The 18,663-nt window shown below is 40.6% G+C and overlaps 1 protein-coding gene across 2 annotated transcripts; it reads right to left on the bottom strand.

Moving 5' to 3' along the window:
* Positions 1-421: 421 nt before the first annotated feature.
* On the bottom strand, positions 422-9,100 carry ccp110 (centriolar coiled-coil protein 110). 2 transcript variants are annotated; one of them, XM_085352422.1, is made up of 13 exons: positions 8,936-9,100; positions 8,195-8,323; positions 4,669-5,830; positions 4,382-4,503; positions 3,913-4,090; positions 2,322-2,431; positions 1,818-1,934; positions 1,579-1,680; positions 1,383-1,499; positions 967-1,040; positions 819-884; positions 640-699; positions 422-497 (listed from the first exon to the last, which is right to left on the bottom strand). In XM_085352422.1, exons 1-13 carry the CDS (start codon positions 9,098-9,100, stop codon positions 422-424), a joined length of 2,478 nt encoding a protein of 825 aa, XP_085208548.1. The 2 variants fall into 2 exon arrangements, with proteins under 2 accessions (XP_085208548.1, XP_085208547.1); XM_085352421.1 differs by having other exon boundaries at positions 4,663-5,830; positions 8,195-8,357; positions 8,925-9,082.
* Between the last annotated feature and the right edge of the window lie 9,563 nt (positions 9,101-18,663).

Raw genomic sequence — 18,663 nt, 5'->3', positions numbered from 1 at the left:
TCAGAACAACTACATTATGTGACTGTCTGTGTGCAACTTACAGCTATAAGCACTTGATATTAAATATATGCATGCTAAAACATGACAGACAACAAAGGCAGAGTACTCAGGCACAGAAATGTTTTTACGTGTTTTCAATTGAGCTTCTTGTGGCTTACATTTAACTACAGCTACTTATTCTTTTCTTCATCATAACAATCAGCTGTTGAAACTAAGTATTTCGGCGAGTAGCAACAGTGACCAACAGAAACCAACAGCGCTGTGATCGTGTTTTTGTGTGTGAATACATTCATGTGAATTTCCAAAGCTAACTGAAGGACAATCATGTGGTTAGCAGCGCTGACTAAAGTTCAGTGGTACAAGGTTTGTATTAAAATACTAAATATTCAAGTTCACAGGTCGGGGCATGTTGTGTCATGAATTAGCCCAGCGAGTGTTGCTTCTTCAGGTTCTCTGTGCGCTTCACCCTCTCCTCTGGGGTCTTTCTGTACCAGCTCCTAAGAGAAAAAAGTCACTGTGGTGACTTTAAATACGTCAAAAGCAGGGTGTGTCTGAAGACTGCTGTTTTCATGAATATGCGATTCAGGCAATTGGTGTTTTATAAAAAGTGTTTTACAATCTGTACCAGTACAGACTCACCCCTGACGGTTAAGCTGTCCTGGGACAGAGGCATTTTGTCCTTGGCTTGGCTTCAAGACTCTAGGAAAGGAATAATGAATTTATCTAAACAACGTCTGGGGACAAAAATCTAGAAATTACATCGAGGGAAACACAAAATGAATTAAAAAGTAATAAAATCCCACAGCTGTGTCTCACACCTGTTGGTAGTGGGGCTTTTTGGCTTCTGCTGCATCTTCCTAGTCTGTGCTGGAGATTCACCAACCCTAAAGAAGCACCAGATACACCACTGATCACTGGATCTCAACAGCATGAACGTAAAACACGTGTTTTCATTTCTTGTCTTACTTCTTTTTCCTGTCCAGAGACCTCTGTGTGGCAGCAGAAAGAGCCACTCTCTCTTTGGGACACTTGGCTTTCTCCTGTTGGAGTGAATGTAGTTTATAGTTTATTAAAAAAAAACAACTCAGAATACTGAAAAAGTCAAAGACAGTCACAAACCAATTTCTTACAATTGCTTTTGTGAGAAGGTGCTATATTACAAACAATGCATTAATAACAACAAGATAAGCCACGAGTGTCTGGATGAACCTTTCCAGACACAGAATGCATGGCTTCATAAAACTTTCTCCAGTGTTTGAACAAACTAAAGCTTAGTTTATAGGCTCTAGAAGGACAGAGGGATATTTTCAGTGACAATAACGATCACCTTCTCTTGATTAAATCTGGATACTTGATTATTTACTTGACTGTGTTCATGTTACCATGTCTCGTAGCTTCCTCTCCACACGGAGCTCTCTGTCCTGCTGCAGTAATGCTAAGCGATCCTCCAAAGGCATTTCATAGAAGATGTCATGGATGTCATACAGGGCTGCACGTAACTGAGGGAACAACAAACAAGGAGAAACATGAATAAAGATGGCCCTCTGCTGGCTATAGAGGTTTAGTACACAGTCATACCTGGGCTCTAACTCTCTCCTGCAGGGCGAGATCTTGTGCAGTGTAGGCGCTTCTCTTCTGTAGAGCTTCAGTTTGAAATGAACGGATGAACTCCTGCGTATCCTTAAGGCACACATATAAATACAGAGAGAAAGTGCACAGTTAGACACACTCAGTCACTAACGTCATAATCTAAAATGAAACTTCCTTACACTCCTGTAACTCTTTTATTGTGTATGAAGGTATGAAATGGAACTCACCATGATGGTTTGGCGGAGGTGTTTGACTTTCTCCGTTTTAAGCAGTCTGCGTGTGAGGAAGCCGCGAGTGATAGCACCAATTCTGCAAAATGCTTTCTGCTGATCAGCTGTCAGAACCTGGGAGAAAGTAATGAAGAACATGGAGAAAATGTGAGATATTAAGATAAATGATATCAGTCTTCACATACATACACGTTTTCTGATTTAATGGACAAAAAATAGACTCAATTACAATAAAAGGTTGCTGCAAGACTGCATACCAAGAAGACTTTTAGCTTCTATTTGGTATTTGCTTTGAAGACTTACAACAGTTCAGAGCGTTATGGATGTAACAGAGTAAAAGAAACAATGGTACTTACAATATACATCAGATTTATATACACTTATTATATACACTTTACAGTATATATACTACATGTACTTAAAGGTGTAATGAGCTCAGCCAGTGTGCTGAAGTTTGGATTTGGCTGCCAATGCTATTCCTGTTTTGCAGTGTTTACACACCAGACTTTGCCTGGCCCGAGGTTTGTTAGCCCCCCACGTGGAACCCCACAGATAAAGAGGAGGCTGAAGACATGGAGAGGATGCACTAGAAGGGACAGGACTGGGCAAACCTGGAGAAAGAAACAGTAGATATTTTAAAGACGCAGCTGAAACGAGCAGCATATCTCATCAACAAACACTAGCATTTTATTTTTTTCTGATATTATAGGACACAGAATTTAGAAAGCAAATAACAGACAATAACAATGACCGAAAACATTAAAAAGTAATCACTGTTGTTCTTCAGCGAGTAGTCAGTGTATCTGATCTGTTTCTCTACTCCCTGACTTCACCTCTGAGCTATATTTGTGCTGATGTGTGAAATGCTGTTTGTATGAAAAACAAAAGCTCTAACAACAAAATGCACTTCCAGTTTAGTGAGGAAAACACCATCCTTATATTAATAAAAACAATTATGTCTCTTACTGTCTTGTATATAATTAAGGGACAGTTCTGGTTCATTTAAAAGGTCATTTCACCACCCTTTTTCTGGTAGCCTATGGTAGTAACTGTTAGGTTGAGGGACACATGACGCTGTAAGCAATTCAGCCAGAAACTTGGCCTGATCACTTCCAATGATATTAACCTATAATTTTCTTCCGACCGCTGCATGTGGAAAATTGATCCAGGTCTGCTTTTCACCTAAAAGTGATAAAACTAAGACATTTTCATTATTCTCATTACTGCCTTTTTCTTTTTTTCCCCACAACGATAGCTGGTGACCTGCAGAATCACCTCTCATAGTTGGAGACAATTACTTTTACACAGCGCACTCACACACAGCGACGTCAGGCACATTCACACTCACTTTTTTCCTCTGCATAAATAACTCACATGGCCAATGGTATGCGCCATGGTGATCCATAAGTATGATCACAAGTTTATTTAGTTATTTTTCAACCCAACAAAGCAAATAAGCAAAAACATGATGCTGATGAACGCTCTACACACATGAATCTAGATGCAAAAACACTGCTGCGCATCTGAGGTGTGAGGAAGAAACTGAACTCTCAGATAGCTACATGCTCGAGTTACCATAGCTCTGTTTGCCTCCCTCTGATGCGTTCTCAGCCAGCTCCTGCTCTGATAATGTGTAGCCTGCTCATCAGCTCAGAAGTGACCGCAACGCAACCTCACACAGTGGTTGCGTGCTTTGCTGCACACAGTGGCAAAGACTTGCACAGTGACTTTCATATTTAATTCAGCTTCTCCATCTTGTAATTTTAGCTGTTGCATACAGGGTTCAGCATATTAATTGTTTGTATAGATGTGCTCTATATCTCAACAATGGCTCATTTTAGGATGACAGTTTTTCAAACATGTCAAGTGCCTCTATGCACTTCATCAGTTTAAATATTCTCCTAATTTACTTCATCTAATATGTCAATGTACTGAATTTGAGCTAACCTTAGCTTAATGCAGATAACTTTTAACAATTATAATCTAAACATTTTGTTTCAGCAAGGGGTGGGTGAAAATGAACCATGACATTCATGTGTCTTTTGTAAACACTTTTTACAATCCTGAGCACAGAAGTTTATTAAAACGATACCTATACTGTGTCCAGGTGATCGTTCTGATGGTGTGTGGACAGGACTTAGTCCCGGGCACGAGGGGCTCATGATAGGATGGCAGTCGTTCACAGACCTACGATTCCAGCCACAAGCATCTGCACTTAGAGGACGTACAGACCCCTGCTCCTTCAGCCTTCTCTCTGTCTCCTCAAGCTCCTAAACACACCGCACACAACATTATTTGTATTTCACTAATGCTCTGCTCATAATCTTTTTAAAAAGGCATATAAAACTCAGATGTACACACACACACACACACACACACACACACACACACACACACACACACACACACAAAGAAAGCAAAATAAAATAAAGAAAATAAAGTTTGGCATTGTAGTTAAACATTAGGTTTTGGTGTAGCTTTTCATGGTCATTTAAAAAAAGAACACTTTTTTTCTGATCTACTTCTATATAAAATGGTCATGTTAAATTCCATGTGCTGACCAGGTGGAGGCGCTGTTGCTCTTTCTCCTGCTCAGCGAGGAGCAGAGACATCTGCAAAGCATGCTCCTTCTCAAGACGTCTTTGCATGTCCTCCAGAGCCTGCGCTCGCCACTGGGTCTCATCTGTTAATAAGCACAAATGCATACAAATAAATCAGTTGTCTTTTACCATGTCAAAGTTTTACTCACTTAACATAAAATATATAAATGTGGGAATCAGAAATCTCAGTGGGACTTACACAGTTGTAAACATAAAAAAAATAAATAGCTTACATCAAAGGCACTCACCTGTCTTGCGGGCCTGTGCTTCAGCTGCATGTCTGAGGACAGTCGGTGTTTTCCTGCCATTGTTTGGCCCCGGAGATTCGTCTGCAGGAGTCACACAGGGCCTCAGCAGAGGCAGTGAAGGATTCTCTACATCATACGACTGGTTTAAAGGGGCTGCAGGTGTGCGCCGACTGGGAGCAAACAGTGTAACTCCTGCCATGAAGCGAGGGAGGCGTTCCTGGCTGCGGTCTATGCGCTCCGCTCCAGAATGGTAGGTATGCAGCTGGCTGTCCATAGTGTGGCAGCGCCGGCGAAAACCTGCAGCCAGGTGATCACCCATTGAGCTGGGCACCGAGGCACTGACAGGGTTACAGTTCTCCTTCACTGGACTGGTTCCACAGTGGCTGGATCGACGAATGCCACTCTGGCTGACGCCCTCTATTCCCACTGAGCTCCAGTGAGATGGAGACATTGAAGCATCTCCCCAGTCTGCCACACCAATGGCTTCCTCTGACCGTCCTGGGCTTCGAGCGATAAGGTCTGCTGGGCCGATGGGAAATGAAAAATGGATGTTGCCTGTGGAAACTGGGCGTGGTTTGCGTCTCTGTGGACGAGGACTTATGCTGGTCTCTGGATTGGGGAGACAAGAAAATGGTTCTGGTAGACTAGGTGAGAGGCAGATGGACTTTTGAGGACTAGGGTCACGCAGCACTTGATGCTGGATTTGAGGCGGGCCGACAGGGCTGTGGTGCAGACTGAATCCAAACTGAATGCCTGTGTCCGTCACAGGGCTGCAGCTCTTCTCTTCACTGACAGAGTCAGTCTCAGGTGGGGGAGACTGGGTCATTGCGCGGACAGCTTTTGATCCCTGCTGACTCTGCTCTTTCTTCACATACTCCCTTGATCTCTTAAGAAGGCTGTCCAAACTAATGTCCTCTTCCTCATCCTCTTCTTCCTCCTCCTCACTCTTCTCTTGGGCATCCACCTTCACTTCCTCCACTGCCTTATAATCATTAAGCACAGGAATCTCAGAGCATGGAGCAGCACGATGACTATTTGTCTGAACCCCAAATGCAGCATCTTTGGGGAGCCCAGGTGAGTCAGTGACCAGAGTGTAGCCGTTGACTGTTGCAGATTTAGAAACTGGCAACTTGTCAACCTCTTCATCTGGTACTTTAAGCACCTGTGAAACATAAAAAGCAGTATTTCACCAAAGAATTTCATTAAAACGCATGTAAGCTCAGCATACAGGCAAATCAAGTGATAATTATGGTCTGTAAATAATTAGCTTATTTGTTGATGTTAGTTTTTTAATGAAAATGTGATTACATGCTTGAGTTTTGGTTGTTCCATTGTGAACGATAACAGACAAAATCTTTAGATCACATTTGTTCAAAGACTGGGAATTACGAAAGTAGAGCAAATCTGACACTGAGTAAATGAACAATACTGCTTTGAATCTTGAGCTGTTATGAAAACACGTCATCAGGTAAAAAATAGCACGGCACACTGGGGAAAATGTTAGGCCAGATAACCTGTATTCAACTCTGAGTATGTCACCAGAGACAACAGGACAGACTGTAATTTACTTTGTGCGCTCCATTATGGGACTGGCACACAAACCTATTTAATATATACTATAGGTCAAAAGCCCCAAAACTATTTACATTCAGTAAAAGCAGGACGCGATGTCAGCATAATAATATTAGCACGAGAGTCCAGCACTTTTTCAGAGTGCCTACATAACATTATACAACCCCAATTCCATGAAAGTTGGAATGATGGTAAAAGATAAATACAACAGAATGCAATGATTTTCATATATGTCATTGCCAACAGAACATGGAAAACATATCAAATATATTTACTATTTAATCAAAAATATTAGCTAAATTTGAATTTGATAGCAGCACCACACCTAAAAACAAGGTGGGACATGGGACCACAACTAATAACATTAAAAGGTTTAGAGGAAGGTTTCCAGAAAAGCAGGTTGAAGTTCTTGTATATAAAGAAGAAGCTTTATATGGACATGATCATTTAAAATAGACTGAGGCAAAGTGGAAAACAATTCTGTGGTCAGACATATTGAAATTCTTCTTGGAAAACATGGACGCCACACCTGGACTAAAGAGGCAAGAGACCATCTGGCTTGTTATCAGCACTCAGTTCAAAAGCCTGCATCTCTGATGGTGTATGCAGTTCTTACAGCAACACACACTCCTATCTATGTATTTTGGGGGAAGGTCTTGCATATTTCTTGCATATTTTAGCAAGACAATCATCATCATCATCATCATTTATTTATTTATATAGCACTTTAAAAACACACCTGGTAGACCAAAGTGCTGTACAATACTAATATGCACATAGTAATAAAACCAGACATAGCAATAAAAAAAATAAAAAGAATATCAGTTACCCACAGAGTTAAAAGCCAGGGAATAAAAATAGGTTTTTAATAAAGACTTAAAAACTGGCACTGATGTAGCCTGTCTAATATGGAGAGGAAGGTTATTCCAAAGCATGGGCGCAGCAACAGAGAACGCTCGGCCTCCTCTAAGTTTCAGCCGTGACTTTGGGACCGAAAGCAGCGACTGCTCAGCTGACCGAAGGGAACGAGTGGGGACGTGGGGCTTCAACAAGTCAGACAAATAAACAGGTGCCAGACCATTTAGAGATTTAAAAACCAATAAATGGACTTTAAAACGGATCCTGAATTCAATTGGAAGCCAGTGTAAAGAGGCCAAAATCGGAGTGATGTGATCAAATTTTCTTCTGCCAGTTAAAAATCGTGCCGCAGCATTTTGCACTAATTGCAGGTGTGACAAAGTGCCCTGCCCAACCCCTATTAAAAGAGAATTACAATAATCTAAACGTGAGGTAATAAAGGCATGAATAACACCTTCCAAGTCACGCTGGGAAAGAAAGGGCTTAACCTTTGATAAACGTCTGAGGTGATGAAATGCTGATTTTACCACCCCGTTTACATGGTCATCAAAGGTAAGTGCAGAATCAATTTTAACTCTGAGTTTTGTGATCGAACTCTTTAGTTGGGAAGTCAAAGCTGCAAGATCAACATCCAGAGTATGAGAAGAACGATTTGGGCCAAATAAAATTGCTTCTGTCTTCAGATCATTAAAATTTAAAATGTTTTTTGCCATCCATGCTTTGACATCAGTAAGGCAGTCAAGCAGAGGTCGAGTTGGGAGACTATCAGAATGACTAAAAGGTAAGTAGAGCTGGCAGCCATCTGCGTATAGATGGAATGGCACTTTATGTTTCCGGAAAATATGACAATATGCATGCTGCGTATAATACAACATTACAGAGTGGTAAACATGGCCCTCTCACAGTTTTTGAGACTTGTTACTGCCATCAAAATCTAAATAATCTCCTTTTTTGCTTAAAATGGTAGAACTTCATTTACATTTGACAAAGTGTGGTATTGGGTTTGTACTCACAAAGCATGTTTTGATCTTATCCTAAATAGGCCTCTCACCCGACCAGATGACACCCAGACCTGTGACCATAGTGTGCAACTGACCTGAGCCTGATCCAGTATGCCCTGAATCCTGGCCAAAAGCTTGTTCCTCTGCTGGTTCTGTCTGTCCACTTCCAGTTGGACCGCCTTCTGTCTGTAGCCACACATCTCGTTCCACTGCTCTGCATTCAGCTGGAAAATGAAAATACATTCGGTTGCGGCTTTTGTTGTTTGTTTTTCAGCATTTAATTTTCAAAAATACGCATGTTTATTCAGCTGAAAGAGGCACAGTTTTTCACTTTGTACCTAAAAATGTTATTACAGATGAGAAATATACTGGAAGAATTCAGCCTTCTTCCAGTATATTTTGTGTATCTTCTTCTGGATGGAAGAGAGACTGATGCTGGACTCTTCCTGCAAACTTATTTAGTCAGCAATCACAAGCGAATGGATTTTTCTAACAAACATCAAACAGCCCTGATGTTCCACGTTCGCACTGTTTCCCTTTGCCAGCTGCTGACCTAACAGGCTGTTCCCACAGCAGAGGCTTTGGCTTGTCTTAGCAGTAAATGAAATGGATGCACGAGTAAGTTTACCTAAATGGAATGCATTTTACAGTTTTATGGCAAGCCAAAAAGTCTGCTGTGAGAAGCTCTGTTGTCATAAAGCAGTTCATATATTCATTCATCAGATTTGCTCACAAACAGATGTTTCATTCAGTTTAAACTGTGAACTCTCACATGCATCTACATCTTGTGTAATCCATTTAGCATGGGCTTCCAAGCCTGTCTATCTCTTCCTTACCAGAGGTGAAAGCGCAGCTCTTCCATAGAAGTGGATGACAGAGCGAGCCTTCAGGGAACATGATGGCTCGCATGTAGTCTTCTTGAATTTCCCCTCCTCCTGCAATAATGCCAGACTCCGCAGACAGAACTCCTCATAGCTTTCCATCTCTGGACACCCGCACATCCACACTCTGAGTAGGACACACACACCATGTAGCCTCGTGGCCGAGCTGTTAAATTAAATGGAGAGCGAGAGATTAAAAGGGAGGGTCCGTGTGAGGCTGCACTACACTGGGGTTTGACCGACGAGCCGAAACCATGTGGGTAAATGTGACAAATCACCTACAACAATAGCCAGTCTGTCTGTCCTCTGTGATTTTATCACACTCATCACATTCCTGCCATTCCTTTGCTTTCTGTCATACATTGCTGGTGCCTGTCTTCCATTTCCATGTTTTGTGGAAATGCAAAAGGGACTCGTGTGTCTGATCAATACTGTTTCTATTTCTGAAATGTCTGTCAGCAAATGACAGTAGTCTGCAGACTACTCACAGACAGGTAGGGCGTTTGCGTAAGCAGACAGCTCCTGTGTGGATTCAATTAAAACAATGTGCCTTTGAAATAAGCGTGAGTGTTACTGGCTCTATGCAGCATATCTAATCTATTGGATAGGTTTGAATTCAACCAGCAGGTCCTAATGATGCTGCTGCTGGTCTTCAGACGCCTAATTACACTAGCCAATCCACGCTTGTTCTTCCATCCGGCAGAGCAGAGGTGGGGATCGTTTTCTTTGTGTATCTGGTATTACAGAGAAAGCTTAACTTCGGCAGCTTTTATGTTAATATTTAAGCATTATCCAGTTTTGCTGTCTTTGGAAGCTAAAAAAGACGTCTTAGTGCAGATACCCTCTTCAGAATGACAGCGGATACCCGGCGCTTATTCTTACCTACTCAGTGGAGAAACACTAATATCGCCCTCCTGTCTTCCAGCAGGGACTGTCAGACACGGACAGATGTCGCAGGGAAACACAAACTGGAGGCTTTATCGGTGAGACTCACGTCTCTCTCCTCAATCTCGGTTCGATCGTCTTCATCACCATGCTCAACTCTTCCGGGCTCCAACAGCGCCTCCTAGCAACAGCACGCGGGCCACGTTCCAATCTGATCCCCCCGAGCAAGTCAAAGGCTCTCGTTCCAATAAGCTCAATGCCACCTGCCCTCTTTTCCCCTTCATTTCTCAGTGAATGCAATAGAATTAGGCTATATCCTAGCAGGGCTACTTTATCACACGCTCTTTGTTTTACTATGTTGTTATCTGCTCATAGCCTCGAGTTAATAGTGCTCAAGAGGATAACGAGTTCTTGGCAAATGAGTCTACATAAATATCATTAATATGATCTGCTTGCAGCTATTCTCTACTGTGTTAAACAAATCTCAGTTTAAAATTTTATAATGTATGTAATTTATTTATTTATTGTTATGAGTGATTAGATGAATTATTTAATGTGCCAAGTATTAAAAAAAACTGGATGATCTTGGGGGAAAATAATGTAATTTATGTACCACTCTCCTTACTGTACATTGTGCAGCGTTTTGTAGTCTGAAACTTTATGAATTAATGAATTTATGTAATTTAAGTCCTATTTTAATCGTTCTCTTCTGCAAGACAACCACTAAATATGAAGTGACAAAACAGGTGCGCCTTCTAGTAATGTGTACAACAAATTTCTCACATTTTACAACCAATTATGCGCATATAAAGGGGGTGGGAGCAAAGAAGATGCTCTGTTGTGTGTATTACACAGAATACACTGTCCTCCAAACCACATAAAATGAAACATGTTTATCGATGTTACACATGCATTAAAAACTGTAAGACTGCAAAGGTCAGTGCATAGGTTGTCATAGCTAAAGGTAAACAGCAAAATCATCAGATGAGTTGAGTCCTTGATCAACAGATGGCAGTTAGCGGTGACTGTACTGAGGACGTAAAAGAATACAAGTACTTAGGGACAGTGACTGAAGAAAAACTGGCAGGATTCAAAAGCTAGATTACAATGATTATACTTCAAGAGGAGTTTGAGACAGACATACGCTGGTTCTTTTTTTCTTTTTCTTTTTTGTTTGTTTTTTTGCAGAGAGCATTCTAACTTCTTGTTTTATTGCATGGTATTTTTCACTGTCTGTAGTTAACAAGAACAAACTGAGTAGGATTACAAACATGGACAGAAAGATTTGAGGTCAGCTACAACACAGTACGATTCACCTTTGGGAGTCCTGAGTGGTGAATAAGGGGTGATGTATCCTTAGCAATGTGTCACACCTTCTTCATCGTGAAGACACCTTGCTAACATCATGACAGAAGTACAGGGTACCACTTTTGTATGTATCGTGTGCCCAGAGGACTTTTATACCTTGTAAATGGACTGGTTCTTATAGCGCTTTTTTACTCTATCTGAGCAACTTGTACATTCACACAAGCACTTTTTTCTATGCTGTTCCTAAGTGCTTCATATCAGACATTCACACCTCCAATAGATGCATCAGAGAGCACCATGATGTTAGTATTTGCCCAAGGATATTTGGCATGGAGCAGACTGGGATCGAACCACCAACCTTCCGGTTAGTAGTTTACCTGAGCCACCTTAGTTACAACCATCCCAAGGTAACACAGCTGATATTATATGGGTGTGATTTGCACACAGCTGTGGTTTGTTTTTACTATTACTTATTGTTAATACCTTGAATTTCTGAATTTCTTAATTGTTGTGGTTGTATTTGCCTGGCCTGGATTTTTGGTGTCCAAAAGGCAAACTACTTTTCTGAAGAAGATATTGAATCTGCACACTTGTGATGAAATTGCTTATAGTGCAATAATACATCCTTATGTCTTCCTTTGTGTCCCACTTTTATTTTTTATTTTTTGGAGTTTTGCATTTTTCTATGAATTTTCTGAAAGAAGTGCATTAGAAATTGTTGTTGTTTTAATGGTTAGTAACATCCCGAAGAATAATAAAGAAGAAAAGAATGAAGACAAGTGGGAGCACCTTAAAAATGTTTTAGAATTCCTATTGTAAACAGGTGACTGCAAATGGCAAAGAATAGATTCATTTTCCAGCAGGCAACAGACCTCGTATTATCTTAATAAAGACATAGGAAAACAGGCTAAATCACTTCAGATGCACTTTGGAAGTTCCTATTTCTGTCAGAGAAAAGTGAGGGCTTCCCAAGGCTTGAAATATAAACTTCCCCTTTATCAATTTTATATAATTTGTTCATTAATGAATATACACTCCTTATCTGAGGCTGAATAAATTCTTTAGAAAAGTAACAACTCAACACAGCATAAGGTATAATTTAAAGACAAAATTATTGGTTTATGTTTTTTTAGTGATTTATTTATTTTACTGATGTCCAGAATTTACAGTAGTAAACAGTAAATGATGCTGAAATTCTCAGAGTTCATCTCCTGTGTGCACAGGGGAACCTGAATGTATCGGCTGAGCAATGCGAACATTTTCCTTGTTGTCCCGAAGTAAAGCATCAATGTCACTTTCAGTAAAAGCGCCTTTAGAATCCTGCCACAAAAGCAAAATGTTAAGAGCAAATTTGTGTACTTGAAAAACACGAAGTTCACGTTTCACAACTGGCTACTCGCTCACTGACAGCTTACCTCAAAAGTCTGGCGTTTAACCCCCACACATGAGTTGGAGTGCTCATAACACAGAGCTATATCCAGATTCTTCGGCTCTTTGTTCACCAGCGCTTCATAGAACTGGCCACGGTGAGACTCTGAATGGCAAATCCAGAATAAGTTCTTGAATACAAGATAAATTACTTGACATATCTGATGTTACCTTACCTAACAAGTGTCTGCAGGCTGATGTCAGTTTGTCCTTAGAGACATGGTGACTGTGAGGCAGAGGTTTCTCACACAACGCCCCACTGATGAGGCGTTTAACAACCGTGTTTCTGCTCTTAACTGGGGCTTCCTTGATGGATTTCTCAAGCTCTGTAAGGTATTTATAGACTGTGACTTGCTTTCCCCTTTTCTTTTGTCTTTTGTTTTCTATTTGTATTCCTGGCTATCCCATTTGTTAGATTGTGCTACTGGGTTATCAGAAACCATTAATAAAAAAGCTCTTAGCCATAATGATTTATTGTCCAACATACCTTGTGCCACTGTTAAACAAGTCTCACAGTAGGTGTCTGTTAATAATAGAACAGTTAACAGAGGCACTCTTCAGCAGAAACCGAACTACATATTATCTGATGACTGAGGAAACCAAGGTGACTGTAGTGTTTACTTACAGTGATCTATCTCTTCAGGCTGCACAGGAAGAAGAAGGCACACAAACAGCACAAAAATAGCAATTTTCATGGTGACTGTACACCAAACATGTAAACTGTGAACACTGTAGCAGCTATCTGCACACTATGAAACAGACAAGAAGAAGTCAACTGCACCCAGCTGTCTTCCCTTTCATAAAATGTTGTCACGTGATCTTAGAGACAATGGGATCACATCACCACCATTCCACAAGTGACAGGTGTCTTGTTTTTCAGGTTTTCCTTTTCTAAAAATATTGCCCGGAGTCTTCACTCTGCTCTGGATAGGGGTCTGTGAAGAACACAGTTTAGCATAGGCTTGATAAATGCATGCAATATTAAATGTCAAAAGATGAATTAAGAGGTACAGTACTTTTAATAACAGGTGTGGGGTGGGTGCATTTGTTCATTGATCATTTGCTATTCATGTTTTCATCATCATTCATGGGTTTTTTTTACAACAAAAAGAGTAAATTAAACTCTATTAAAAAATTTGTTTCAACACTGATAGACAATGCTAATTATAAGTCTTTGCACCCAGAGACAGGATTAGAAATGAAGATAAGATAAGCGAATTTGTCCCATGGTTGGGAAATTCCTGTTATTACAGCAGCAAAATGAATAGAGCAGGAATAAAAAAAATAACCTATATGAGTAATACTATACCTCAGTGGAGACAAATGTACACTTTACAATATATATGTGTGTGTGTGTGTGTGTGTGTGTGTGTGTGTGTGTGTGTGTGTGTGTGTGTGTGTGTGTGTGTGTGTGTGTATGCAGCAAGATGGAATACTGCATAGTACAATGGTTGAATGTTAATAGTAAGACAGAGCATAGAGCACTGCACAGTCTGATTAAAAGCTACTGCACACTGATATATCTATATCTATCTAGCTATCTATCTACACACACACACACACACACACACACACATAGATAGATAGATAGATAGATAGATAGATAGATAGATAGATAGATAGATAGATAGATAGATAGATAGATAGATAGATAGATAGATAGATACTATATGTGATATATCTGATCAGCATATATCAGATATGATATATACTGATATATCTGATATATTCAGGACAAAGGATGTTGACTATGGAGCTAGAAACGAGGAAGACCACAGAGAGAGATTGTGGATTAATGTTCATCAGTATTTAAAAGTAAATATAAAAATTAATGGACCAAAATGTGTCCCCTTTTTTATGTTATCTGTTGTACAGTTTAGATTAAATAAGCAATTGTATCACTAACACTTCACCTTGAAAAAGTTAGTATTAAGCACCGATTTTGTTAATAAGTTACTCAGTAAGTTGCTTGACAAGCGAATTCCTTTAAACTAAACAGGGCAAATGTTACAGCTTTAACTTTCTTATCCACGCACGTGGCCACTAAGTGACGCTATTTTCAACCGCCCATTGAATGGGCGGTCGAGCTGGCTCCCGTATATGGTCATTTTTACCATATATGGAGTGACGGTGGTGACGCGCGTGCTGCAACGGAAAAAGTGACCGTGTGCGGGAAAGGCGAACGTTAGAGCTGGGTCCTCTTTTCGGGAATGTGAAGGTACAACTGTGAAAGCTGTAAGCCGGCTGCATGAATAGACCATCCACGAGTTTACCGTCAGTAACCCGCAGTCACTCTCAGCATGTGAGTACACTCTGCCCTGCGAATGATGTGTGCTGCTTTTAGGCGTGCTGTTCTCAGCTCTCATGGGAAGCTACACAGATGATCTCTAGTATTAAACTTGCTTCCGTGTTGCATCCATCTGGTGTTTTGCGTTGTGGAGAATTTTACTGGTGGGAAATATTTAGTCGTAAAAGAAAAATAATAATACAAATAATGTATGCACTGTAAATGACGCCTGTGGGCACGACTGACTATTATAGAGGCTCACATCAGGACAAGCGAGGCTAACTTCTTCTTTTCTTTCCACAATGGTGATTGTGGGCAGTTGGTCCGTGAACTGAACACAGACCAACTGCATATTATCAGGAGCTTTCCACGCAGGCGTAGTTAAACCAACACTTCCACAAACCTTTAGCAGAGCAAAAAGGATCCACGTGAAGAAGCGAGAGACTTGACAAGTGTACACTTCCGTTTTCGTAGGAAGTGGCCAGACACTCGGACTTTGTTTTCTTTTTTTTTTCTTTTTTTTTTTGTCGAACCCCTTTTATTTTACGACAACCACTTCTGACTTGCTCATGGGTCCTCCACACTCACATTTTCTACAAGTTTTGTTTTCTATTTCCTGATCTCAAACGCACTTGCACGAGACATAGTAATTAATCATTAATATTTAATGATGAAACCGGAAGTGAGTGGGCTTGCTCCTTAGTTCTTGAGCCCACCTTTTGTCGCCCTTGACGCTAAAACTTACAATTAGATCGTATCGAAAGCTCCCATAAGGTGAATACACTGTTGCTGTGCAGCAGACTGTCCAGCAGATGGTGCCTCTCTAAAGCACGCCTGTTCAGAATGGGATAGAGATTTTAGGTGTCTGATATGCCTCTGTGGGAGCTTTCTCTTTCAGCTTATCGTCTGCAGAGATAAGACTATGATGTTGAATGATAAGTGCCACTAGCTTCCAAAACATGCATTATACAGGTAGGTTTTAGTTTTAAAAAATCAAAGGTAAAAGTGATTATGGTGCAAAATCCCCTCTTTTTGCACAGTATAGTATTTAGCTTTATGTCTACTGTTTCTCTTATCTAACCCAGACTCCTGTTGGACATGATTGGAAACTTCGGTGGCTTCATACAGGAACATAATAATTCTAGGGCATGTTGAAACACAAAATCCTCAGTATGGCTCTGAACAACTCTGAGAAGAGTAAAACTTATTTAACAAACATTATGAATGAATGAATGAATGCTTTATTGGCCATATGCAGGTTGCCCCACAGAGGAATAGGGTTATATATTATATATATAGGGTTATATAATAATTATAATGGTTGGTGTGTGTGTGTGTGTGTATGTATGTGTGTGTGTGTGTGTGTATATATATATATATATATATATATATATATATATATATATATATATGCACCTGTTCATTTTTTTTGAAGGGGGGTTGGGTTGGGGATATTTGTCTTATACAAATTGAGAACCTACAGTATATATCGTGCAAACCTGACTCTTTGTAGGAATCCCCCTTACAGTAACCTTTCCATTTTGCTGTGAATTGGGCTGTGTTTTATTTCCTCTCTTTGCCGCATGCTGCATTAAACGGTAACAAGGTTCTTAGCAGTGTAATTACCGTAATTGTCGGGCTATAAGCCGCTACTTTTTGCACAAGCTTTGAACCCTGCGGCTTTTAGTCAGGTGCGGCTTTTCTATGGATTGTCCATGATTTTTGTGATATCGTAAGACGATTTGTTTTGTTTGTTCCGCTGTTGTACGGCACTACGTTGCCTGGCGGAAGGATCGGGGTTCAAGAGTGGTATGTTGGTCACATGTCCATCCGCCAGGCAACATAGTGCCGTACAAGTAGCGCGAAAAACAAACTTCAAAGTAGCCCTACGCGTTCAGCTGGAGTCGTGGATGATGAGCGGCGATAAACTTGCGAAAAGCAAGTTGTGCTCAACTCTACCGGTGGATTCTGACAGCGTGGAAAAGTGTGCAAACATCCACGATCACCAACGGATTTCGAAGGGCTGGACTGCTGCATGATGAAGAGGACACCGCCACGGCCCTTCAGAGGGTGTTCGACTCCGACACTGACAATGACAATGAGGATTATCTTTGGTTTTGAAAGTGACAACGAAGGAAAGAAGCTGAGAGTGGATGACGAAGCCATCCTGAGCCTGTTCGTTTCCGACACTGGAGAAGAGGACTTTGGTGGTTTTAGTACGCAGGAAGATGGTGGTGAATGACTGACTTTTCTTCTTGTTAAAGCCGTGTCACTGCACCTGAGCCTAAAAGGTAGTCCGAATCTATTTTTCTGGTGTGCTGTAGGTTACTGTTATGTACTACATTTGTTACTCATTTATGAAGCACAGCACATGTGCAAATATGTACCCATAACTTGATTTTCAAAATATTAATAAAAGGGGTGTGTCTCCAAACAGCCATCTCTTTCCTGACAATTCGCTTTGTGCATATTCTCTTACATATGATAAGTCAATATTGAAACACCTGCGGCTTTTAGTCAGGTGCGGCTAATGTATGTACAAAACAGGATTTTCCCCTGATTTTAGCTTGTGCGGCTAATATTCAGGTGCGCTTTGTAGTCCGGGAAATACGGTACTCATGATCCGGATTTGATTGTAAAGTGGATTGTTTGATTTGGCAGTGTGAGTGACTGTATTGGTAGTGATGAAGCTTATGTCTCTGAAAACCTACAACTTGTTTGTAGGTTTTCTTGCCATATTCTCACTTCTCTTATTCTTGTGCCTAAAATGAGCCACACCCTTTCACTTTAACTCTTTACTGCATGAGACTTGTGAAGCACTGAGCTTCACGAGGCTCAATAAAGTAATAAAAATGGCTGATCTTTGATTTTTGCATGTAGAAAGTGTGGGATTTGCTTTACAAGCTGGTGGTTGGGTTATTTTGTTTAGTTATGAGTATTTTAACGAGTTTATTTGCTTCCATACATCTACAAGTGTCATGCATTTCCACACTGTCTTTATTACGCCTATGAGGCAAGCTACCAGTGGACCTTCACTTGATAGTATTGGTTTGTGTAAATGATAGATAGATTAGATAAATTCAGCTCCAGATATGCAACCATACCGACTCTTTCTTTTAGTCAGGGTGAAATATCCTGAATAGAAAACCCGTGCAGACATGCAGGCTGTTATAAGCAGTGACTTTATGCACTTAATCATTTCCAGACTAACACTTTTTTGTGTTGGCATTAGTCATTGTGCTGTTTCAACATGACTGAATGCACAAAAACACCTTAATAACTTTGGTGTAATCCTGCTTTAGAGGGTTTGTAGTAACAGCACAGCAGCAAGTGCCAGCGTTTCCCTTTCCCTTCACAAGTTTGTTAATGGTGCATAAAAAAAGACGGGGCTTCTCAAAAGTCTGGTGCTTTTAAATATAATCGTTAAGATCCGCATTTTCTCACTTCCTTCACCAGCCTCGTCAGGATTGGCTATTCCCCCCCCCCCCCCCCCCCCCCCCCCCCCCTTGTCACCTGCTCATCTCCACTCTTTCACCCTTCACATGGAGCAAAAAATACAAGTGGTGGAATAAAATGTTAAACAATAACTTATATGGAGGTCAGTGAAAATGAGCGAGTCTTATTTTTCTTATTTAATATTTCATATTACAAAATTATTATAAAGAGAGCCTCAGCAGCGCTGTCATGAATGGATCGAGCTTCCTTTAAGCGGCAGGTGTCATGCAGGGATTTCTAGTTGAAACAAAAGCGTGATCTCCGTCAGTGCACGGAACAC

This window comes from Diplotaxodon limnothrissa, linkage group LG4 (genome assembly GCF_057381915.1).
Source record: "Diplotaxodon limnothrissa isolate DT_005_m linkage group LG4, D_limnothrissa_male_GT1.1, whole genome shotgun sequence".
In the NCBI taxonomy this organism is placed as follows: Eukaryota; Metazoa; Chordata; class Actinopteri; order Cichliformes; family Cichlidae; genus Diplotaxodon; species Diplotaxodon limnothrissa.
This window is presented reverse-complemented; position numbering and strand designations above follow the sequence as displayed.

What these genes read in the sequence shown, in the direction of transcription:
- ccp110 (XM_085352421.1), bottom strand. Translation starts at nt 9,082, where the DNA reads ATGGAAAGCTATGAGGAGTTCTGTCTGCGGAGTCTGGCATTATTGCAG. An exon ending in AGCAACAGCGCCTCCACCTG is followed by an intron (nt 4,091 to 4,381) that starts GTCAGCACATGG and finishes CGGTGTGTTTAG; the next exon opens with GAGCTTGAGGAGACAGAGAG. An exon ending in GGACAGCTTAACCGTCAGGG is followed by an intron (nt 498 to 639) that starts GTGAGTCTGTAC and finishes TTTTTCTCTTAG; the next exon opens with GAGCTGGTACAGAAAGACCC.